General features: G+C 41.7%; 1 protein-coding gene across 1 annotated transcript in view; it reads left to right on the top strand.

The window, feature by feature from the left end:
- The window catches only part of HMGA2 (high mobility group AT-hook 2), a 129406-nt gene extending 106994 nt beyond the window's left edge, over positions 1-22412 (top strand). The window contains exons 4-5 of the mRNA XM_087814561.1: positions 9810-9842; positions 22243-22412. Of these exons, the coding sequence (XP_087670687.1) occupies positions 9810-9842; positions 22243-22290 (81 nt within the window). The 3' untranslated portion in view covers positions 22291-22412. The remainder of the gene's footprint in view (positions 1-9809; positions 9843-22242) is intronic.
- The last annotated feature ends 210 nt before the right edge of the window (positions 22413-22622 follow it).

The following is a 22622-nucleotide window of genomic DNA, read 5'->3' as shown; positions in this document are numbered from 1 at the left end:
TTGAGTTTGAAATAGAGATTTTGGAGACAAGCTGAATGAAATGCCTGGTTTTCTGAAGAAGGAATGGAGACATTTAAATTTATGGATTCTGCAGAAATGGACTCTAATCCCAAGAAAACCTTGAAGGAAGGTGCAGGATGAAGGCGTTCTCTGGAAAGACCAGGGTGCTGGGTGGACTGTGAAGTGTGAGAATGTGGGAGAAAGAGAACTTACTTCTACAACTGTTTAGAAAGTTAAAGGATATAAGCTAATATTCGGGAATAGCTAACATTTCTCGGATTGAATATTAAACTTCCTCCAAGGAAAACAACTCAACTGCTAAAGTCAGCCCTAAATTGGTGCCAAGAAAATACTGCGAAATTAAGGTTCTAGGAGAGATATGACTCAGTTAAGTATCATAGAGCTCTCAACCCATAAACTATCCCTTTGTAGTCCTTGAGAACATAAGAGATTACAAATAAATTTACTGACTCTTTCCTTAAAGAAAGAAAATGCCTAAAATCATGATTCAGCTATTAAAATTTAGTTCCATGTGTAACTATTATAGCTGTTGGGAAATACTGGATCCTCAAATCACTTTGTGAAGCCATTTTTAAGTGTTTTTAGTCTTAGACCAAACAAATATTCTTAGAGCTAAAGAAATTTTCTTAATATTGGTTCTAAATCTCTTTCGTCAAAACAAAAGCAACTAGAACTACTTTTCAAATCACATTATTTCTATCATAAACATATGGGCAAGCTCACGAGAAAACATATACATATTATGTGAAAAATTGTGTATATAAAGTTCAAGTCCAAATTCAATTTAATATAACCACTACCTAAAGAATAGGTCTAATGTTAAGAAGATGCATGTCTTAAATGGACTTTCAAGTATATCACCAACACATTTAGAGTATTAATTATTGCTCATCTCCAATTAGTATATAATTTCATTATCTCATAGACGTCTACTTTCATCTGTGACTGAACATTACTCTTTCTGTCTGGCTAAAGCTGACCTTAGCTAAAGTTTGAACCTAGTCCACAGCATCTATGCACATGTGTTTGATTTGTTGAAACCAAGCAGCATGGTGTTTCAAATATTTATTCATTTTACTTTGATGCTGTTAACCATGTGTGCATATGCAAAGTGAACTAGCTTTGTGAATGGCTACATACAGAGAAAAAGAAATATGTAGAGAATAAATAAATAATTTGAGCCTTTGAAAAATATGTAGTGTTTCTGTTTAAAAACTTGTAGGATAGGGAAACAGGACTGAAACAGATTGATTTTTTTTTTTTTATGAAGTGACATTCATCTTACAATTTTCATTCAGCTTCTTTGCCTAAGGGTGAAATTTCCCCCAAATCTTGGGAAATCATAAAAATTGAGATGAAAAGTCAACTCATGAGACTGTGTGTTTTTTCACCCCCACTGGTATGTGACTGTTCATTTCAGAATGCTTTATATCCCCAAAGTACAGCCATCTTCCATAAAATAAAAATGCCTATTAAATGCAATAACTTCGGAGCACACCAAAGTATCGTTTTAAAACTAGCTGTGGTTTTGACAGCATTACAAGCACAAAGCTGCATCTACTTTTGTTTTGTTTTCTGATTTTTTTTTTTTTTAAACTTAATTATAATCTTTAACTTTCTAAAGTGAAAATAAAGAACATTTCTTTCCTACCTGTATTTTTTTGTGATAGGGAAGAATTGATACTTTTCCTCTCTATCAAGTCTTTAAATTTCTTCCTGCACTTTTTTTTTTGCTTCAGTGCACTTATTTCTACTTTGTCATTTTCCCTATTAGAAGAAAAATAGCCATCTCTTCTTCTCTGTGATTATTCTGTTCCATCATCATGCCTTTCTCCTCTTAAGATTACCTTGGACATAGGAGATTACATTGAGCATGGGAAAAATTAATCTAAAATTGCACCTTGTACTCTAATATCTCTTTCCTCCTTTCTCTCCCCCATTAGACTTGAGGCTCCTTGAGACCAGGAAACATTTCTTATTCATTTTTTATACCCAGTACCTTTGATATACAGCTTATCAGATATCAGTTAGAATTCAGCGAGCCGTCAGGTCAGATTGTAGAAGGTTGGCTTTTGAAACTAATCAGGACACTGATATTTTGAAGGATTCCTCATTGATCTGTCCCCTCCATTCTTAAGGTGTCGAGAGGCACCTGAGGGAAGGCAAAGACTCCAAAGTACTGATCCCTGAGAGGCACCTGAGGGAAGGCAAAGACTCCAAAGTACTGATCCCTAAATCTGTTTTCAGGAGAACTGCTTTCACGTGGCTTGTTGTGCACACGCCGCCTGATGTTAATCAACACTAACTAGAGCAGACTGTAACTACTCCCATCCTTGAACGGATGAAGTGAAGCCAGCCACAGTGAGGGCACTTTGCTCTAATAATCCAATAAATACTTTTGAAATGATGCTGACTTTTGCCTTTTGCATTAAAGTCTAAGATTAAAGCCAAGTAGAGTAGAAAATAAAGAACACCTCACCTTCCTCCCAATACCAAGCAGAAGTTCCAGGGATTTTGCCAAAACTCCCCATAGATTTATCACTTCTTAGGAGACTTTGTACAGAGAACTACAAAATCTCCTTTGCAGTATACAGGCCAGATGTTACTGTCAAATTGTAACCATGCGGGGCTACATGTGTACACGCGTTACACAGTCATCTCAAAGTGCACACAGGAGGCACAAGAAATAGAAGTTACGATCCAACTCAGGCTTTTTCTAAGCTGGAGGAAAACTGCCACCAGTTACTCATGGTAGGTGGTTTCTCCTGTTTACCAAGGCCTCCCACCACCAGGGGGCAGGGTCGTTCTCAATTGAGGAAGCTATTAGATAGGAAGGCTTCCAGCGCAGTGAGAGTGATATATGCAAAAGGGATGGCATTTGTTTAGCTACAACTGAGTCTCATACATTGTTGCACCACTTGATCTGAAATAAATGCTTCAAACTTCAAATACACCTTCCTCTCTAATTACCTAAACATTTCTTAGGTAAATCAAATAATTTGACCACTTGGTGCTAGAGAATATCTTGAACTCAACTCCCCTATATCAGTGTCAGTAGCTGAGAGTTGACTATTTTATTTTAAATTGAGTTAGAAGTCACAGTTTTCATTCTAAAGCTTCCTTGAATAGCCACTGAGAACTGCTAGGTGCAGATTATTCCAGCCATCCAGTTTCAGTGAAGAGGTAGACTTCAGAAGGGCTTGGAGTGGGTATCAGAAGTTAGCTACCTGGTCACAAAGACAGCCATGGTGTTCTTGCAGAATAAATGAAAAAACTGGAATATCATACCTGGTATGAGCAATCCCTCCTTTCACCACAGAGTCAGGCAACCTTTGGCAAAATAGGTGTAAAGGAAAGGACCAAAGCTGGACTTGACAGCAGGTCCTAGATGCACAGAAAGTACAAAAATCTGTTGGATGACACAACCTAATATATCACAAAAATTATGTAGTTGAATTAACAAGAACCATTACCTTACCTTGATTCCACTAGGCCAAACCTATTAGGTTAAACCATATGAAATTATTGCTGTTTGACTGGGTTTGACTGACAAACATTCAGGCTCCTATGTCCAGCTAACAGTATAAGTCACACTGAATTAATTATGAAGAGGCTCTGCCTCCACCTACCCTGGTGAGATACAAGCCTGGTGGAGAATTTACATCTGCAGATCAGAGACTTTTACTTGACCTTCCCTGGACCTCTTGGTGTTCCACTGAGGGGCGTCGGGGGCATCCTGGGAGGGCAAGGAATGTGTTGGAGCATCGGCATTCCAGTGAGAAGTACCATTTTGTCTGCTTCCTATTGTACGATTTCACATAAGACCTGATTTGGAAAAACAAGAGGAAGCGGTTCTAATCCTTTTATAAAGTGGTTCAAAGCCTATAGAGCATAAAGTTCATTTACTAAAGGGACCCAAATATAAATCTTGACATTCTAGAATATTCAAGCTTTACAACTGTAAATCCAGAGTGCCATAAGCAAGTGTGTTGAACATGTCATTTCAGGAAAAGCAGGGAAGAATTTCCATTCTTGACGATGGTACTCTTCCTCTGGTTGGGTTAATGTCATAGTCAAAGAAAATATGTTCAGAAGAGCACTGTGGAGCTTCAGAGAGTGGAAAGCGTGTTTCTCAGTGCATAGATGAAAGTGCATCTTGGTGAATGGTTATGTACAGAGAGAAAGATTACCTTTTGAGCTTTTAAACTACTTGGGACAAAGAATCAAAGGATATTGTTCAACCCCCAAGTCAGAAAGAACTGTCAGCACAGACACTGCCGATGGGAACTGCTGCTGGCCTTCGTGTGCGTGGCCGTGCGTGCGTGGAGTGTTTGCACAGAGACTGGACAATTACTTGTCTCGAATCTGAGCTGTATCTATTGATTCAATTTGTTTGATACTTTTTGCTATAAATAACCAATCAATCTGGTCCAGGGAGCAGTTGAGGAAATTGAGCAATAGGTCGATTTACTTAGTGAAATTTTCTTCAGATGGTGGAGATACATTCATCAGTCAGTTCAGGCAGAAGATGAAGCTCTTTGACTTGTGTGGACACACACAGAACCATGAGCCCTGCTGCTTCAGTGCACTGACTTCAGCATGAAGGACTCCTTTGGAAGTTTAAAAACAAGTATCTTTTTAGCAAATATGTTTAGTTTGCTACCACATTTAATTTTAAATAGCTGAGCTTATCTTGTGAGATGTTATTTAGTTGGCTAACAGATTTAGAAATAAGAAATGAGAGTTACATTTTAGGATCCTTTCATGTCGCCTGGAAGAAATAAAGATTTTAAAATCTTCTTTAGTAAATAGCTAGGGGATCTGTCTTAGCCTGTGCTGTTATGAGAATGAAAAACAGTCGGCATGGGAAAAGATTGTGGTAGGACACAGGACTACGTCTCGATTCGATGATGGTCTTATGACTTTAAAACAAAGTGAGCAAAACTGCCTCCTATACTGACTGCAGAAAAAGAGAGAATAATATAATTAGGTTAAACTTCTGCTGAGAACAGAGATCCAAATGAAGGGCTATTTTCTTTCAAAGTTGAATTTAAGATCCTTGCATAATGATCATCCTCACTTTACTATACATTGTATCTCGTTTTAAAAAACTTAAGTTGGTAAGCCCCATTCAAGCCTCTTTTCTTTTAATGTTGAGATGAGTAGTAAAATGAACTAATAATGTCTAGGTCCTTTGTTAGGAAGGATTTTCTTTCAGTTCCTACTAGAAGGGGTGGCTTAGCTGTCGAAGCCTCAGCTTTAAAATACCTAGACTCCCGGGAACCATCGGCCGGGTTCTCAGGAGGGATAGGGAACCCCTTAATTATTCTGAAATAGATGGGTGGCAGACCACTTCCTGGACAAGTGTCTTTCTACAAAATCTGAAAAAAAAACAAAATAGTCCGTGGGCATTAAAAATGCAATAATATTTTTCCTTTCATTTGGAGAGATTCTGGTTTGCTGTATAGTTTCAGAAATCCAAAAATGATCTTTCTTTTTTTGTATCCTTTGCACTTTCTTAACATGCTGTATCCTAAGCTAGTTACAGGCAACAATACTTATTTGCTTAAAGATTATACTTTGAATTTGGCTAAGGATTAACCCGCAGAGAACTACACGTCCCTGTGGTTTGAGAGGGCCCTTCTTAATCTACGTTTGATTGACCGGGTCTGTTAGTTCCCCTCGGAGTTTTATTTTAACATTATATTAATCCAAAGCATTCCGAGTCCTTTGCTGTTGATGTTCTGTTCTGGGACGAAGCTCTCTTTCACTGTATTTTAGAAGTTTACGTGCATCAGTGTAATGAGAGGTTTTCATTACAGGCTTCTGAAAGGTGTAACAATCTCTTAACTACAGAGCTCAGCATCTCGGGGCACTGTTAGTTTTGTGTGCCAAGTTGACCAAACTCTGCAGACTTACCATGTGCACAGACTTAATAGAAATGGAATCTCAGAACTGTCTAAATAAGCAACTTGGAGGGCTTTGCTCTCTGTTCAGCAGAACAGTCGTTATGAAAGCCACGCCTTTATCAGGGATGTCCTCAGGCTCTCCACAGTTGATAACTAAGGAAGAGTCTCATGGGGGGAGCAGCTGGGTCTGTGGGCCTAACGCTTGTCCTCTGGGGTTCACTTTTTGTCAGCAACCCAGGAGCACAGAGCTGGGCCCCGGTGAGGGAGCTGGGGCTTCCCCTGGCTGTGGTGGCAGTAAGGCGTCCGAGAGACAGCAGTGGCAGGGGAGAGTTTAGAGGGAGCAATCAAGGCCATGAAGCATAGCTGTCCTCCTGGATTAGATCAGAGTTGACTTGTTTTTTGGATGAGAATGGGTTTCCTCAGATCACTATTCACAGGATTAAGAGAATTAGGAGACTCGGGTTTAGAAAATGGTCTTGGGGAAATTATTTAAATTCCCTGTGCCTTAGTTTCCCTGTGAGCAAATGGAAATATTAAGGCCTGGGTCCTTCCCATCACAAAGGGGCAGATGTTTAAAACAGAAAGGAGCCCTGGCTGGTGTGGCTCAGTTGGTTGGGAGCCCTCCCATGTACCAAAAAGTTTGGCTTCCTAGTGGTTGGGGTTCCATCTCCTGTAGGGGGGCGTGCAGGAGACAGCCAGGAATGTCCTTTCGCACATCGATGTTTCTCTCTCTCTCTCCCTGTCCCTTCCTCTCTCTCTGAAACTCAATAAAAATTTCTTTTTTAAAAAACGGAAAGGATTTTAAGCTTTTTTTAAAAAAAACATATCTTTATTGATTTCAGAGAGAGGGAAGGAGGGGGAGAGAGAAAGAGAGAAACATCAATGATGAGAGAGTCATTGATTGGCTGCCTAGTCTGCAACCTGGGCATGTGCCTGACCGGAAATCGAACCCGGATCTCCTGGATCCCAGGCTCAGCTGCTGAGCCACGCCTGGCCGGGCGGATTTTAAGCTTTTATATGGGAAATGCATGTGCAAAATATTACTCATTTATTAAGATGCAGAAAAATATGCTGCTCACGGCACTAAAGATTAACATGCATAATTGATATTCAGTTCTTCTTATGAAAATATAGTGATCAACCATGTTTGCAAGGGTATGAACCCTAAGGAGCAGCTGGTTTCTGGGTATCAACATTTAGTTCTTAGCCAGGAGATGCCTCAAGGGAGACAAGAGTCTTGCAGTTTGCTTGGTTTCCCAAAAGATTTCCAGACAGCTGCTTGTTTCCTTTCCCTTTTTATGAATGGCAGTAGCATTGTGCTTCCGTCTGCATTTTTCTCCCAAAGCCATTCATAAAAAAATAAAAACAATCCAAATAACAACAACAGGAAAGTTTCTGGGCGCGGCCTGGCGCGGGTGGGCGGCCCTGAAAGCGCTCAAGGGCCGGTTTGTTCGGCGAGGTGCCCTGGGGGGGGCGCTGCTGGAGGCTCTGACGCGGACTCGGCCGGCGGCCAGCGCTGCAGCGGCTCAGGCATTGTCTTCCCCCCATTGAAGTGTCAGGACCTAATTCATGGAAAACTGGGTGAGCTGGCAGCCCTTGCAGAGCATTTCATTGAGCCCGAGCGCGCGGAGTCACGTGGACGCGGCCCGGCGGGAAAGGCGGGGCTGGGAGCGCGGGGGCGGCTCAGCTGGGGGCTGCAGGCTGAGCTGGGGGGCTGCAGGCTGAGCTGGGGGGCTGCAGGCTGAGCTGGGGGGCTGCAGGCTCGGCTGGGGGGCTGCAGGCTGAGCTGGGGGGCTGCAGGCTCGGCTGGGGGGCTGCAGGCTGAGCTGGGGGGCTGCAGGCTCGGCTGGGGGGCTGCAGGCTCAGCCGGGGGCTGCACGGGTGGGCGGGGAAGAGGGGAGCAGAAGGGCGGCTGCCCTCGCCGAGGCCCCTTTCACCGGGACACTTGTCTCCCAGCACGCTGAGCCCCAAAGGCAGAGGGCCTCACCCGCCTGGGCTCATGCCACCTGCAGGAAACATCCTCTCCAAGTGTGGGCTTTGGGATGTCAGCTGCGCTGTGATTCAAAGTCAAAGGAAGAACTTATTTTCCATGAACAAAAGCACCGTGCCATTTCTTTTATTTTCAGTCTGTTCGTCTTTTTTAAAAGCTGTGAGGATTTTTGGATATATTTAATACTGCAGCAATAAGATGTTACAGCATCACAGAAATTCTGAGGGGAAGGAAAAAAGATGGGAACTCTACCCCTTCCACAGCATGGTGCATTTTCTCTAACTTCTGTTGTTTGGGAGAACTGTGGCAGTTTTATTTCTTTTCTTTTTTTTTTTTTTTTTTCCCACTTGAACCATGAAAGCATGTCACAAAGTGGCTCAATTGTATTCACAAATGTCAGTGATGTGTAGATGGAATAAGGAAGGCTTATGATATTCAGACATGAGGTGAGTCCTGGAAGTAATCTATCGGAAAGCCTCAGCTTCAAATCCACCTTTTATGACACAAAGAAAAACTTAAATATTTTTCTAATACTCTAATTCTTGGGAAATTAATTTAGGCTGGTGGTGGGTAGAAAATTTCCCTCAGGTGTTTGACTTAAAAGTGGAGAGTTTTGCTCTACATGCACAATTACATAGATATAGATAGATATAAACGTAAGAATTAAATAGATATAGGTATAGATAAATAAGATATTGGCACAGATGGTATCTGCAAATGATACCATCAAGGAAGTGAACAAACCCACCCAGAGTGGAGTATTTGCAAACTGTATCCCCATGAGACTTGTATCCAGAACTCTCACAACTCAGTATGAAAAGACAAATTTAAAGATGGGCAAAATATTTGAATAGATATTTCTTTAAAGAAGGTATATAAATGGCCAATAAGCTCATGAAAAGGTGCTCAACATCATTAGTCATTAGAGAAATTCAAATCAGAACAGTGATACTCAACTTTACACCCAGTAGGGTGTTTAAAAGGCAGACAATAACAAGTTTTAGAGAAATTGGGACCCTCATATATTGCTGGTAGGAATGTAAATTGGTGCAGCTGCTTTGGAAAACTGACTGGCAGCTCCTCAAAAAGTTCAACATAGTTACCTGTGTGACCCAAAAATTCCACATATGTACCCGTGTGTGTGTATGGTGAAATTAAAACATATCCACATTAAAACTTATATGTACATGTGTTCATAGAAGCATTATTCATGATAGCCAAAAGGTGGAAATAACCCAGATGTCCATCAACTCATGGATGGATTAAAAAATGTAGTATATCCATACAATGGAATATTATTTGGCAACGAAAAGGAAAAAGCTACTGATACATGCTGCAGCATGGATGAGCCTAAAAAACACTGTGCTAAGTGAAAGACACCAGACTATAAGATACCATTTATTGCATGACTCCATTTACATGAAGTGTCCAGAACAGGCAAATTTATAGACAGGAAGTATATTAGTGGTGAGTTAGGGACAGGAGGCGACTAGGGAGGCAAGAAGAAATGGGGAATGGCCACTAGTGGGTATGAGGTTTCTTTTAAAGGAGGTGACAATATTCTAAAGTTAGATTGTATGATGATTATGCAATCCTCTGAAAATACTAAAAAACTTTTAATTATACACTGCATTTGGGTGAATTTTATGGTATGTGCTTTATATCTCAATAAAGCTCTTTTAAAAAACCAAAATATTAACAAATTAGGCCCTTTCCCTCCTCAAGTTTTATGGTATTCATACAAAAAAACCAAACAACAACAAAACCAAAGTGAATGAAATAGCAAGTTTATTTTGATGTAGCTGCTATAAATATGTACACTTAATTTTTTTCATTACGTATGTTTTCCCTTGAACTATAACAGTTCTTTTTTTTCTGTTCTTTTTTAGCCACAACAAGTTGTTCAGAAGAAGCCTGCTCAGGTAAGAGATGGTCATTGTGACTTCTTTCCTCCCAACTAATAGAAAAAGTGAAAAACAAGTCCCCAAATTAAACCTTTAATTAGTATTTTTCTAGTTTGATTACATCAGCATTGCGGTATTCTCAACAATTTGTTGTATCCTTCAGGAGAAGTCAGAAATACACAGTCGGAGATTGTCATTAAAAACCCTAAGAGATCAAGACCTTTCCTTAAGTGACCAGGCAAACATAAAAGTTTAAAAAAATAGAATTTTTATTTCAGTGCTTTGTGTATGAAACATATATCTAATTGTATGTGTTTTACCAATCCTTAAACATCAAATTTTATTCTTTCCACCTAACTATCCATATTTCATTGATTTGGTGTGGGACTTATTAGCTGCAAAATATTTCATGATTCATGACCGGAAACATATTTGTTCAATGAACTATTCCATAACATTAGATGATCCCAAAACGCCCCCCAGGGAAGGCTGGGGAACTGGGAAATTAAGTTACACCGGGTTTGCAGATTGATGAATTCTCAGGTCTTGCTTCAATGCCTGAGTCATAGTCTCTGAAGTCCTCGGATACATCAATATTAGGAACCAGCTTTACTTCTATTGTCCCACATGACTGGCCTTGTCCTAGCTGTAATCTATACGTGGAAACATAAGAATCATATTTATTGAGGAAGTATATCTTGAAGAAAGCAAAACCGAAGAATAAATTAATACGATTGCCAAGTATGCAAGCTGTTATTAAAGTATGAGAACGTCCTGCTGCTCCCCCCTTCTGGGTTTAAGGAGAAGGTCGAGGGATCTGGATGTATCATGCAGAACGGGCTGAAGTAAATTTTTTAAGCAGTGTCATGGGTTACCAAGTTCTTTGTAGATCTCTTTCATATAATTTAAAATATGTATGGGCTCTGGCCGGTGATTCAGTTGGTTGGAGTGTCATTCCCGTACACCAAAAGGTGGCAAGTTTGATTCATGGTCAGGGCCCATAACCTAGGTTGTAGGTTTGATCCCCAAATCAGAGCACATAAGGGAGGCAACCTATCAGTGTTCCTCTCTCCCTCTCTCTCTCTCATCGATAAACATATCGTCAGGTAAGGATGAAAAAAAAATCTGTGGGCTCTTTTCCCTAGAGTCTCAAAAAAAGTACCTGCATTCTGTTCTCTTGGGACATTGTCACCTTGCCTGGGAAAAATCAACCACAATATTATGTGTTTACTGTTTCCTAAAAATGCTGCTTGGAAGAGAATTGAAGCTTCTAAACATGTGCAAGCATGCAGAAAATATGTATCCAAATAATTACAGATGTGCTTTAAAATAAAAGCAGAGCTACTATGGTTACCATGACAAAAATCATTCTCATGGCTGCTCCCATACCTAAAAACTGAGAGTGGTAGGAGGCACTGAAAAGAAATACCCAACGTTTGAGCGTTTGTATGTGATATTGAACAAAATGAAATCGAAACAAGCACTTAACATTTTAAGTAGGACATCTCAAATATTTTGAGCCTCTCACCCTTCATCAATAAGAAAATCAAGAGGAAGTGAATTTGTGATTCTGCATTTGAGTCAAAGGATCCTGCGGTGCTCACGGTTGCATGGGAGCCTGTGAACAGCAGATTCACCCCCTTACGCGGGCTGTTAGCCGCACTGTTCGGGTCCCTCTTCGCGGCGTTGCGGGGAAGCAGCGGCGAACAGCAGCACAGCCCCTTAGCTGAGAAATGTGCCATCTAGTTCGGAGGTTCGTAACCTTGGCTCTGGAATTAGAATAACCTGGTGATTACACACGTGCACGCGCGCGCGCACACACACACAGTAACCTGGTGATTACACACGTGCACGCGCGCGCGCACACACACACAGTAACCTGGTGATTACACACGTGCGCGCGCACACACACAGACACACAGTAACCTGGTGATTACACACGTGCACGCGCGCGCGCACACACACACACACACACACAGTAGGGCCCCCTCATCCGCAGGGAATGCGTACCGAGACCCCCAGTGGGCGCCTGAAACTGTGGGTAGCACTGAACCCTACATATACCTGTACTATGTTTCCTCTTACACGTACACACCCATGATAGTTTTAACTTATATATTAGGCACAATAAGAGATTAATAATAACTAATTATAAATACGATTATAACAATTTATTATAATAAAAGTTATGTGAATGCGTTCTCTCTCAACCTCTGACAGCCAATCTGATTATGTAGGTGGCTGCTAAGTGACTAACGGGGGGGGGGGGGGTATTCCGGACAAAGGGGCGATTCACGTCCCAGTCACGCCCCAGGCGGGATGGAGTGGGACAGTGTGAGATTCACCATGCTGCTCAGAACAGCACACAATCTAAAACTTATTATTTCTGAAATTTTCCATTTAATATATTAGGGCCAAGGTTGACTGCAGATAACTGAAACCACAGAAAGCAAAACCACAGATAAGGAGGACTATGTATATGGGGGGCGTGTGTGTGTGTGTGTGTGTGAGTGACCATGTATATCTAAGTGGTTATTACCAATATCACCATGTATATGCCGTATACATTTATATATCACCATATACATGGCACATGTATCTCACGTATATACACCAGGTGGTGTGTGGCATGTGCTAGAACTGGCTGTTGGGAGCCAGTTGTGAGCATCTTTTCCATATCTACGTTCAGCAATGTCAAGTAGGTAGTTTGAAATCCACTATGTTGGAAATATTTACACCGTGAAAATTGACAAATACTACAAATCTGGACTTACTTTCCCTGGAGAGGAAGTCGTTAAATATTTACCTACATGCCAATGGCCCCACCCTTCCGTGATTCTGATTATTTGGTCGGGAGACTCAAACATTAGCATTTGTTACGAACGCCCCAAGTGATCCTAATGTGCAGCCAGGGGTGACGGTGCTCAGTGAACACACATGACAAGAGGTTTGAACATCTGAAACACAGAATATCAACGTTTATGAGGTACATGGAGGATACAGAATGACACAAGGGGATCATTCAGGAGATGATTCCTGGAAGAGCTTTGATTTGTTGTTTAGCTGCAAACGGGAAGATGGAGACAGATTGGGGGAAAGAAAGGAAGACCTTATAGATGAGATGAATGACTGTTCAGAAGTAGAGAGGCAGAAACAAATAGACCACATGTGGAGATTGCTGGAACTGATTGCAGATTGGGCAGGAATAACACCAAGAAATGATATAAGTGAAATCAAAAAATTTTCCCAAGGCAATCCGGAATATCCACGAAGCCACAGATGGATGGGGTTGGTCTTCACTGATCAGTCTGGCTGCCTCACAGACCCAGATCCAGATTTGCCCTTGAAAGGAGAGTTCAGACTCAGAAACAGAAAAAAAAAATAGCATGAGCTCATTGGGCTTCTTAATCTACATCGCCTAAGGACACAGTGATGAATTATATAAACACCGGGACTACAGGGAAGTTCATGGAGGATAATGTAAATTTTACACTACATTCAAAAGAATCTCTTCCTTTTTCATCTGTTTCTTTCAAAATACCCTCCCAGATGGCTTTTCCATGTGGCAGTCTGGATTACCTCAGGCTCATATCCTTCCTCCATCAACAGTACTTTGAGGGGTTACATGTAGATCCTGTTGTTAGGTGGTGAAGATTTCAGCACAATTATACATTTTACATCTAAAGGAAAAGGCTCAGAGGTGTGTAAGGAGGCCCAGGCTTTGCTTTCTAGCCTCATCCCTGGGCAGATTAATCTCTGTGTGCCCTACGTATCCACCTATGAAATGGGAAAATAACACCTCTTTCCTTACTCTCAAGAACATTTTGAGAGAGAGTGCTGTTATGTTCTGACTTATTTTTGGATGCCAGGGGTTTTTTTTTAATTTCCAGAGGTGTATATTCTCGAAAATTTTAGAATTCTAATTAGTTTAAAACTGCTATCCTTTTTACTGCAAGTGTTTTTATTGCTTGTTTTAAAATAAGGGTGCTTTTTAACTGTAATTGCTACATCCCATCATTAGGACTCAAGCAGTCAGAGTCACTTTCCCCGCATGTCACATGTATCTAGAATTACAAAGGCTCTATTGAGAAGGATCATAAATCTGTCAAATTTGGAAATCTCTGAGCTTCAGGATTGCTATATCCTGAAACTGGAATACAAAGTGACAAAATCCACTCTGAGGAGACAAATTCAGGATTATAACAAATCTCAAAATTTAGATACTTGTGTTTGTGTATATAAGGACATGTGTCCAGGGAGGAATAGAAGTTTAAAGGGAACCCTACTGGGAGGGGTTGTGATTGGACAATCCACCAGCTGCCATCAGCTGCAAACACCCAGTGTGTCTCACAATCCTAATGGGAAAGTTAGAGTCTCTTATAGATATAAAGGGAATAATCTGTAATATTCACATTAACTTTTTTAAAATTCCAAAACCAGTTGGAAACAAAAGTTCACTAGGGAACTCTACTATATTCTTGTTTTTATTTAAAGTGACAAAATAGGCAATCAACAAAAGTTAGCTAATTTCCTAGTTTTTAACAATTTGAAGCGGTTGAATTCTCAGCCCCATGGGTTACATTTTTAACTTTAGTAGGAAATAGTGGTAGGTTCTGTTGCTGTCACTGTTTTAATTTTTAAAACACCATAAAAGTACCAGGTTATCCTCATTGATTGAGGCAGCTTTGTTTCCCGAGTTATTTTGATAAGAATACGTCTCGCCCTGGCCGGGTGGCTCAGTTCATTGGAGTGTCTTCCCCTGCACCAAAGGGCCGTTGGTGTGATTCCCGGTCAGCGCACATATACGGGTTGTGGTCGGATCCCTGGTCAGGGCGCATACGGGAGACAGCCGATTGCTCCTCTCACATCGATGTTTCTCTCCCGCTCCCTCTCCCTTCCTCTCTCTCTGGAATCAATGAAAAACATATCCTCTGGTAAGGATTTAAAAAATAATAATACATAAGAATACATCTCACTCCGTCTTAGACTTCTAACAAGGTTTTGCTGGTTTATCAGATATCTTACTGTTTCTTGATTTCCCCCTTTTAATGCCTTAAACTAAGATTAGAATTGAGTCCTTATATATAATTCAGACTTTTTCCCCTCACTGTAGCCCTATCCAAAGGGTAAAAACAGGCTTTTAAAATCCCAACAGTTATCCCTCCTTTCCACCCAATTTCTTCATTGTGGTACAGCCCTGGTAAGCTACACCTCCAGCAGTTAAGACAAGTAGAAACCCACCCCTTTCAATCTCCCAGTGAGAGAGCTGGCAGGTTTTTGGTTTCTGAGAGACTGGGAACAAAGCTATCTGTTTTGAAATAGAGTTTTTACCTGCAAGTAACATCTCCTGCGGGCGATGTGTGTCAGGGAGGAGAAATCTCAGGAAGCCTTGGTTATCAGGAGATTTTTTTTTTCTCCCCTTCCAAAAAAATTTTTTTTAAATTGAATGTTTTTACAGAGACTTCAAGGGCAGTTTTAAGGATGTTTATATTTCAGACAACCTAAACATTGTTTGGAGCAAAATGAGAGATTTCATTTTGGGACAAGCAAGTTGATGAATTGCAGTCAGCATCTTGTTCTCAAAGAAGGCATTTTTACTGGGGGCTTTTAGTCTAGACACGCAGAAGGAAGGAGGCGGAGAAGGGGAGAGCGTTCTCGCTGTAACACTCATCTTTTACATGGCACCTTGGTCAGCGCAGTAAATAGTTCATAATAAATCAGACTTGCAAATGGTCAGTCTCTGCGCACTCAGGGAGCCTAGTGATTTACACTGCCTCAGTCATAAAGAGCACTGATTTATTTTCCTCCTCATGGTCTTTCAAGCTGGTAAAGCATTTTGTGGGCCAGTAAATGTTTGGTACCAACTGGTAAAACATGAAGAATTATATCAAAGTCTGCCCCGAGTGGCACCGTTTTGTTGTATAGGAAATACTTTTTGATTCCACCCCTGACCCTTGACATTGCAAAGGTCAAGGGAGAGGGAGAGAGAAAAGTAGAAACCAAGGAACATTTAACCCTACAGTAAAGTAGCTGAAGGGTATAACACCACAGCGGGAGGGCAGGGGAACATAGCAGAACGATTATTAACTATAAACATATGAAGTAATTAGCTAGCAGTTGTAAGAGGAATATCGGCAAGATGAATCTAGCTGTTTGTTGGCCGGGATGTCTTGTAGGGATGACATCAACTCCTAATGGAAGGGAAAGAACATCACTCAGTTCAGGGCAGCAGATAAAACTCCACAAGGAAAAAATTAGTGTTCTTGGACTTGACAGATTTCATATAGTTTTTAAAAGTATAATTGTTTTTCATGGTGTGGTGAAGTCTGTGGGTTAGACTAAAAATAAAAAATAAATAAAATGGCAATGTCTGCCTGCTTTTTCTCTGCATTCTGATGTGGGTTGGACATAAAGCAATTATTAAATATGTAAACTTTCTTATTATTAGCCAAATTTGCTGACCCAAATTAATATGAATTATAGTAACTGGCTTTAAAACATGATCCTTCAAAGAAAATCCTTAATCTTTGAATGCAATTATGTTGCTTTATCCAGGATACTTCCTTTATGTGCAGGAAATGTTTGTTGGACACTCAGGTGTCCATTAAATAATTACCTGTTGACTCACTATTGTGATCAAAAGTCCTAGGGTAATGACAAACGATTGGTGCAATAAGGATTAACATCCAGGAGTGTTCTGTTCCCTGGCAACACATACAAGTCATGCAAAGTTATATACACAAAGAGAAAAGGTTTCTCCTAGCCTGTTCATCAATAAACACATCTGGCATATAACCAGTAAGCAGCCTTCACCATAACCATAAAACTACTTTGCACAAAAACAAGAATATCCCTCAAAAGTTTTGGAACTGTTGAAATAAATTTCCTTCTTCTGAGTGCTTCCTTCATGCAAAAACCCTTTTGCTATATATACCTTTAGCTATTTTTTATACATGAGGCTCCTTCAGTAAGAATTAGAACTGACATGGGAAGTTGATGAAGCTCGTAATCTCAGAAATCATGACTGACTTATAGGATCCTGAAACTTGCAATTAGTGTAGACATAAAATGATTTCCCGCTCTGAAAAAAATGTGATTCCCTTCAGGTGATTTTTTTTTTTTAAATGTATCTTTATTGATTTCAGAGAGAGGAAAGGAGAGGGAGAGAGAGAGATAGAAACATCAATGATGAGAGAGTCATTGATCGAGCCCGCAACCCGGGCATGTGCCCCGCCGGGAATCGAACCCCAATCTCCTGGGTCCTGGGTTGATGCTCAGCCGCTGAGCCACCCCCAGCCGGGCTGTTGGCCATATTTTCAATGATGGAACGCTGATTGAGGGCACAAAAGGGACAAACAGAAGGGCATTTTAGAAACCTAAGATGTCTTATTTGTTTTTTGTTTGTTTGTTTGTTTTGGAGGCATTGTTTAATCTTTTGTTTTTTTCTTTCCCAAAAAATCTATTATTGAGTCACAGGTAAAAAAAGAAACACAGAATGAATAACTGTAATTAATAATCACAGTTCCAAATTATAGTCCTGTAAGATTTTTACTTTTTTTTCAAAGATTTCCCATTTGTTTGTCCCATTTTTTCTCACACCCTGCGTGGCAGGTAGATGGGTATTGTCACTACCGGTCTCACACAGCGGGAGTAAGACGTGAGTTAGACAACCCGTTCATCCCAGAGTTGGTGCTCTGGTCAGTCACATCTAGAATCTGCCTTCTTTATTTAAGCACCCTCCAATAAGATATTTCAATTGACTGTATTAAGCTGATGGTACCACATGCACAATAGTCCTGATACTTGTATATTTTTATATGCATAAAGCTAAAATAAAGACAAGATGAGATACAAATGCCATAAACATCCTTTTGAAAAACAGATTTGCCTTCTAGCATTTCCACCAGAATCCCTTGCACTTGCCAGATTCTATGGTTTATATATGTTCCATTTAATATGTGAAAACCTGATATAAAGTTTTCCTAGTTGGAGGAGGTAGTCACTTTCCATTAAGTTAAACAGTCCCAATCCATTCAAAGTTAAACTATGTGACAGAGAAATAGAAAAACTTGGCTTTGTGGTCTTGCTGGAGGGGGCGGAATGGCTGTTGGTTTCTGGTTATTGCTGCCGACGAGAGCCCATTATTTCTGTCCTGAGAGCACTGGCTCAAGATAGTTGTGAACATGAAAATCTCCTAAATGTGTCACTCCAAGTCCTTAAGGAATCAAACCTATTAATATGACAAAAGGAATATGTCATAAAACCATAACTACTCTTTCTATATTACCAGATTTTTGTAGGGTTTGGGGCAAGAATAACCTAAATTACAAGTGTGTTTTTAGCCTGCAACATTTTATGGTAAGAGTTGCAGAGTTCTTTGCAATCGAGGGGGAAAAAGAAGGACTGATTAAAGCCAACACGAACTCCTTACTCTACACACAGAGGGACTTCATGGTGACACAACTGCTCCAGTTTGCAGGGAGAATATTTCCATTTCTTGGTTCTATTAAGAATCCACTGGCGGCTTGCATTGCAGACCTGCTGTTTAGTCTGCAGGTGAAAATTAAACCCAAAGCTTTAGCTCTTGCCTTAAACTCTGAGCATTCCTCCAGCGCACACCCTTACCCATGCCTGTCTGCTGAGATCTAGGATTCAACTCTTCAGACATCTTAAAACTCCATCAAGCATTAGGGGATAGGGTTGGATATTGGACTGTCTTCTCCTTTGAGTCAATCAGTGGACGTGTACCCAAAGTATATGCCACGTGCATTCTGGCGAACCAAATGAAAAGAATGGAGATATGTGCCAACCACATTTCTAGGTTGTAGTGGGCTTTTGTCCAAACTTAACCAAAGCAATGAAAGAGTTACATTTATTAAATTCCCCCCTTTTTTTTCATTTACAAAAGAAAAACTAAGGCAAAATGAGTGCAATTTTCCAATAGTCATAATAAAAATATAGTTCTCCAACTCTGCCCACTTTCCTTTCCTGCCAAAAAACCCCCCATGTTTCACCCCGGTATGGCGCAGCCTCAGTTGTCTTTGTAAAATAAGTGCGTGAATGGTGGGGAGCTGTTCAGTATTTAGAGCCCTGAGTGGCTAGAGCTCACAAAAATGTCACTGTGCACTTGCACTTTGAAAAGTCCTTTTATCCTACATTCCAGGACGAAGCCTTCTTGACCAGACTGCTGCTGTTTGGCCTTCCCACCTCCGTGACTAGCCCCTAATGAAATGTATATAATTCTTGGCTACAACATTTCAGTCTCCTTATTGAGTCAGTGCTACTCTTTAGGGGCTACACAAGCTCCAAGGTCCTTTGGCTTATGTGGCAAGCGTGAAGCATTTCAGTCAGTATCTCAAGGTGCAAGCTATTGTCTACAATAAGCAAGAATGTCTTCTAAGTCCATGAAGGGGACTGAATCTGATAACTACTCTGCTAATTACTACTCTGCTCTGGGAATAAGAGTCTTTGGGGACATCAGAGCCAGCTGCTTGTCCCCGGCACCCCCGGTTTCTGTCCGCTGTCTGCACCGCAGGAGAGCCCCCTGTGAAGTCTGCGCAGCCAGGGCGCAGGGCAGGCACGGCGGGTTTCCCACTTTCTGTCCGACGGGGAGGGTTTTTCTTCTTTTAATGACATGCACGCTTTTGTCTCAGCAACCAAGTCCCTGGAAAGGTGAGGCCTGCAGAGGTGAGAAGTGCCTCGCCCTGCCAGCGTCATCGCTTGGCAGCCGTGCTGTCCCGTGGAGAGTGGCCAGTCAGGGCTGTGCAAAGACGAGCTTGCTCGCCTCTAACTAGCCTTTTGAGAAAACCACCCTTTTGAGCATGTGAGAGCCACGTTCCTTCCCAAAGTTCAATGGAGTGTGCGCCCCCGCCCTCTGAGACTGTACCCAGTACTCTCACAACTATGAGTAGAAGAATTTCAAGGTCAGTGGAAAGATACCTAAATAAAACAACTGTCTGTGTTGTGTTAAGAACCGTTAAGGAAACAGTGAGACTGACCATCGTTTTTAGCTGAGTTGTGTCTAAGGGGTTTGAATAAACCACTTACATATCAGGAGCTTCAAGAGCTCAGATTAAACAAAGTTTCTGGGAATGTTTTGAACGCTGATCACATTCCATCTACTACAAGGTCTCTGTAAGTTCATGGCCTGAAAATTCTATTTCCTTCCAGATTTGGAAGTACTTTGGTTTCCAGATAGTACAGAAAAACCGAGCCGTTGGAAGTGGAATAATTACAGCGAGATCCAGGAGGTTTTCCAGCTTGACTGAGTTCTATTAATTGATCAACCATTGAGAAGAAGGAATAAAATATACCCGCCAGCTTTTACGCTGTGGCCTGTTTCAGAGTAATAACCTAAGTCCACACCTCCTGTCCATAATGAGAAGTGAGTCATTTGGGGACGGATGAAGAGTGTATCTGCCAAACAGCTTAGTGACTTTCTGGAACTTAAATATTAAGTGAAAAGAGAAGGCCACAGGGCAGCCGAGCCGTGGCTCGTCTCTCTCTCGTCTGTCCGTGGCTTTGATCATGGTGCATCCCCTCTGTGGCCAGGACTCCGTAGAGAATCTCGGGGTCGTGGCCTGGTGCCTATCAAGAGGTATAAACCCGCTGCTTAAATATATGAAGCGCGAAGTTTGGGGTTTGAGAGTGGAGGGGAGGTAGCTTCATACGGCCCACATTTCCCACATAACCCAAAGCAGACTAAACAAAACTGGTGTGAGATCTCGTGGCTCGATGCTGCCGTGGTTATATTTTCTAAGCTGTGATCCATTCATTTGTAGGCGTGTTTGTTCCCAGGATTTACAGCTCTCTGAGTCTTTGGGGGAAGAATGTGTGAAACCTTTGGCAAAGGGTTTGCCGTAAGCAGCGGCCTGCGATTAAAGCCCAGGATAGTTTGTGAGTGTGTAGGGGTGCGTGTGTGCGTGCGTGCGCATTCATGTGAGTGCCCGCCCGTTCGTGTGGGCTTTTTTCCTCCCGTTTGCTGCTTTTACGCAAAAGCGTCACACATGGTAGCATTTAGGAGCTCCTTCACAGCTGAAGTGTTTCAAACACTAATGAATGGAAGTTTGGTCATATAATGCAGACAAGCTTTAAGGCATGCGTTACTGAATGGTGTACTGTAGTGACCTGGGAAAGGAAGAGAGGTATAAATTGTGTCAGTTAGCCACCCAGACAAAATGAAGCCATGTGGAAAATCAAATCTATTAAAGTATGAAGACTGTTATAAGCTGTTTTAAGCTGGCCATTCTTAAAGGGGCTCAGTTTGCTGCCGGGGTAAATGTTTACCTCTTCTCCCAGATCTTTTTCACATGCCGTCTTATGAGACAGTGTGCAGCATTTGATAAAAATCATCCTCTCACTAACGACGCTTTTATCAGAAATGTTTATTGTCTCCGCTTTACCACCCATGTCCTGAGAGGTACTGCACATTTGTAAAATAAGCAAAGGGGAAGAGAACTGTGCGGCTCAAGCCAGCTTGCAGAGACTCCAACAAATTCCAGAACCACAAGGAATCAGAAAAAGGAAGAGAGAAGGAGGAATTAGATTAACATAAAGAAGAGGCCCTGCAAAAACATATATATTAGATTTTCTCTGCTTGGCCAGCCCGGCGTTAAATGTTCGGTAAATGTGGATTTAGCATTGAGATTGAGCAGTGAGGCCAAACTTTGGTCATTGTCTTAAAATGTGCTTGAATGCACATGAGACCAAGGAACCCGGTTTAGAGAGGAAGTTAGGAGTCGGCTCTTGCCGCCTGAGATCAGGCTCCCTTGTGCGCCCGCGTTGCCTCTGCCTGGTGGCGGGGCCTTTGTGGTCACACACAGGTCCTGGTGCTCGTCTGACTCCACCCAAATCCTGGCCCTACTCACCCTGTAACTTTGGGTTTATTACTTGTTGCTCCTCGCTTTCCTCACCTGTAAAATGGGAATAATAGCAGATATTCCCTAAAGGCTACTCATAGTCACCATAAAAGTATCCGCTATGATTACCAATATCTGAAGGACACGTATATTTTTGCCCTAAGTAAGTTATCTCCTGAACTTTCGTTTTCTTACTTGTACGCCGGTTTTTAAAACTGATGAGTGGCATGCTATCGGGGAGAAAAATTGACCCATTTCTCTTTTCCTCTAATCGGTGAGTAAGCGCACATGGGCCTGACATTCTCCGGACTGCAAACAATGGAATTTGCTGACCGGCCTCCATGGTGTCAAGCCTTAAGTCAACAGTGGCTAATGACTGCTCTGGGGAAAAACACCACCTTGATCCCTCAATTACAGTTTCAGAAGCCCCGGGGACGAGGGGCTTGCCAGTCACGCGCCTCAGAAGCAAGCACAGCGCGTGTGGACGCGGGTCCCCTCTGGACTGCCTGTGCGGACGCCCACACGGCCGGCCTAACGCTTGTGCCCTTTGTGTGTTCCAGGAGGAGACTGAAGAGACATCCTCACAAGAGTCTGCAGAAGAAGACTAGGGGGCGCCCACGTTTGATTTCTACCTCAGCAGCAGTTGGATCTTTTGAAGGGAGAAGACACTGCAGTGACCACTTACTCTCTATTGCCATGGTCTTTCCACTTTCATCTGGGGCGGGGCGGGGCGGGGGCGGGCGGGGCGGGGGGAGAAATCACATAACCTTAAAAAGGACTATATTAATCACCTTCTTTGTAATCCCTTCACAGTCCCAGGTTTAGTGAAAAACTGCTGTAAACACAGGGGACACAATTTAACAATGCAACATTTAATTACTGTTTTCTTTTTTCTTAACCTACTAATAGTTTGTTGATCTGATAAGCAGGAGTGGGTGGG

Source organism: Miniopterus natalensis, chromosome 2 (assembly GCF_054644295.1).
Source record: "Miniopterus natalensis isolate mMinNat1 chromosome 2, mMinNat1.hap1, whole genome shotgun sequence".
Lineage (NCBI taxonomy): Eukaryota > Metazoa > Chordata > Mammalia > Chiroptera > Miniopteridae > Miniopterus > Miniopterus natalensis.
Note: the sequence above shows the minus strand (reverse complement) of the source record. Positions and strands in the feature narration are given on the sequence as shown.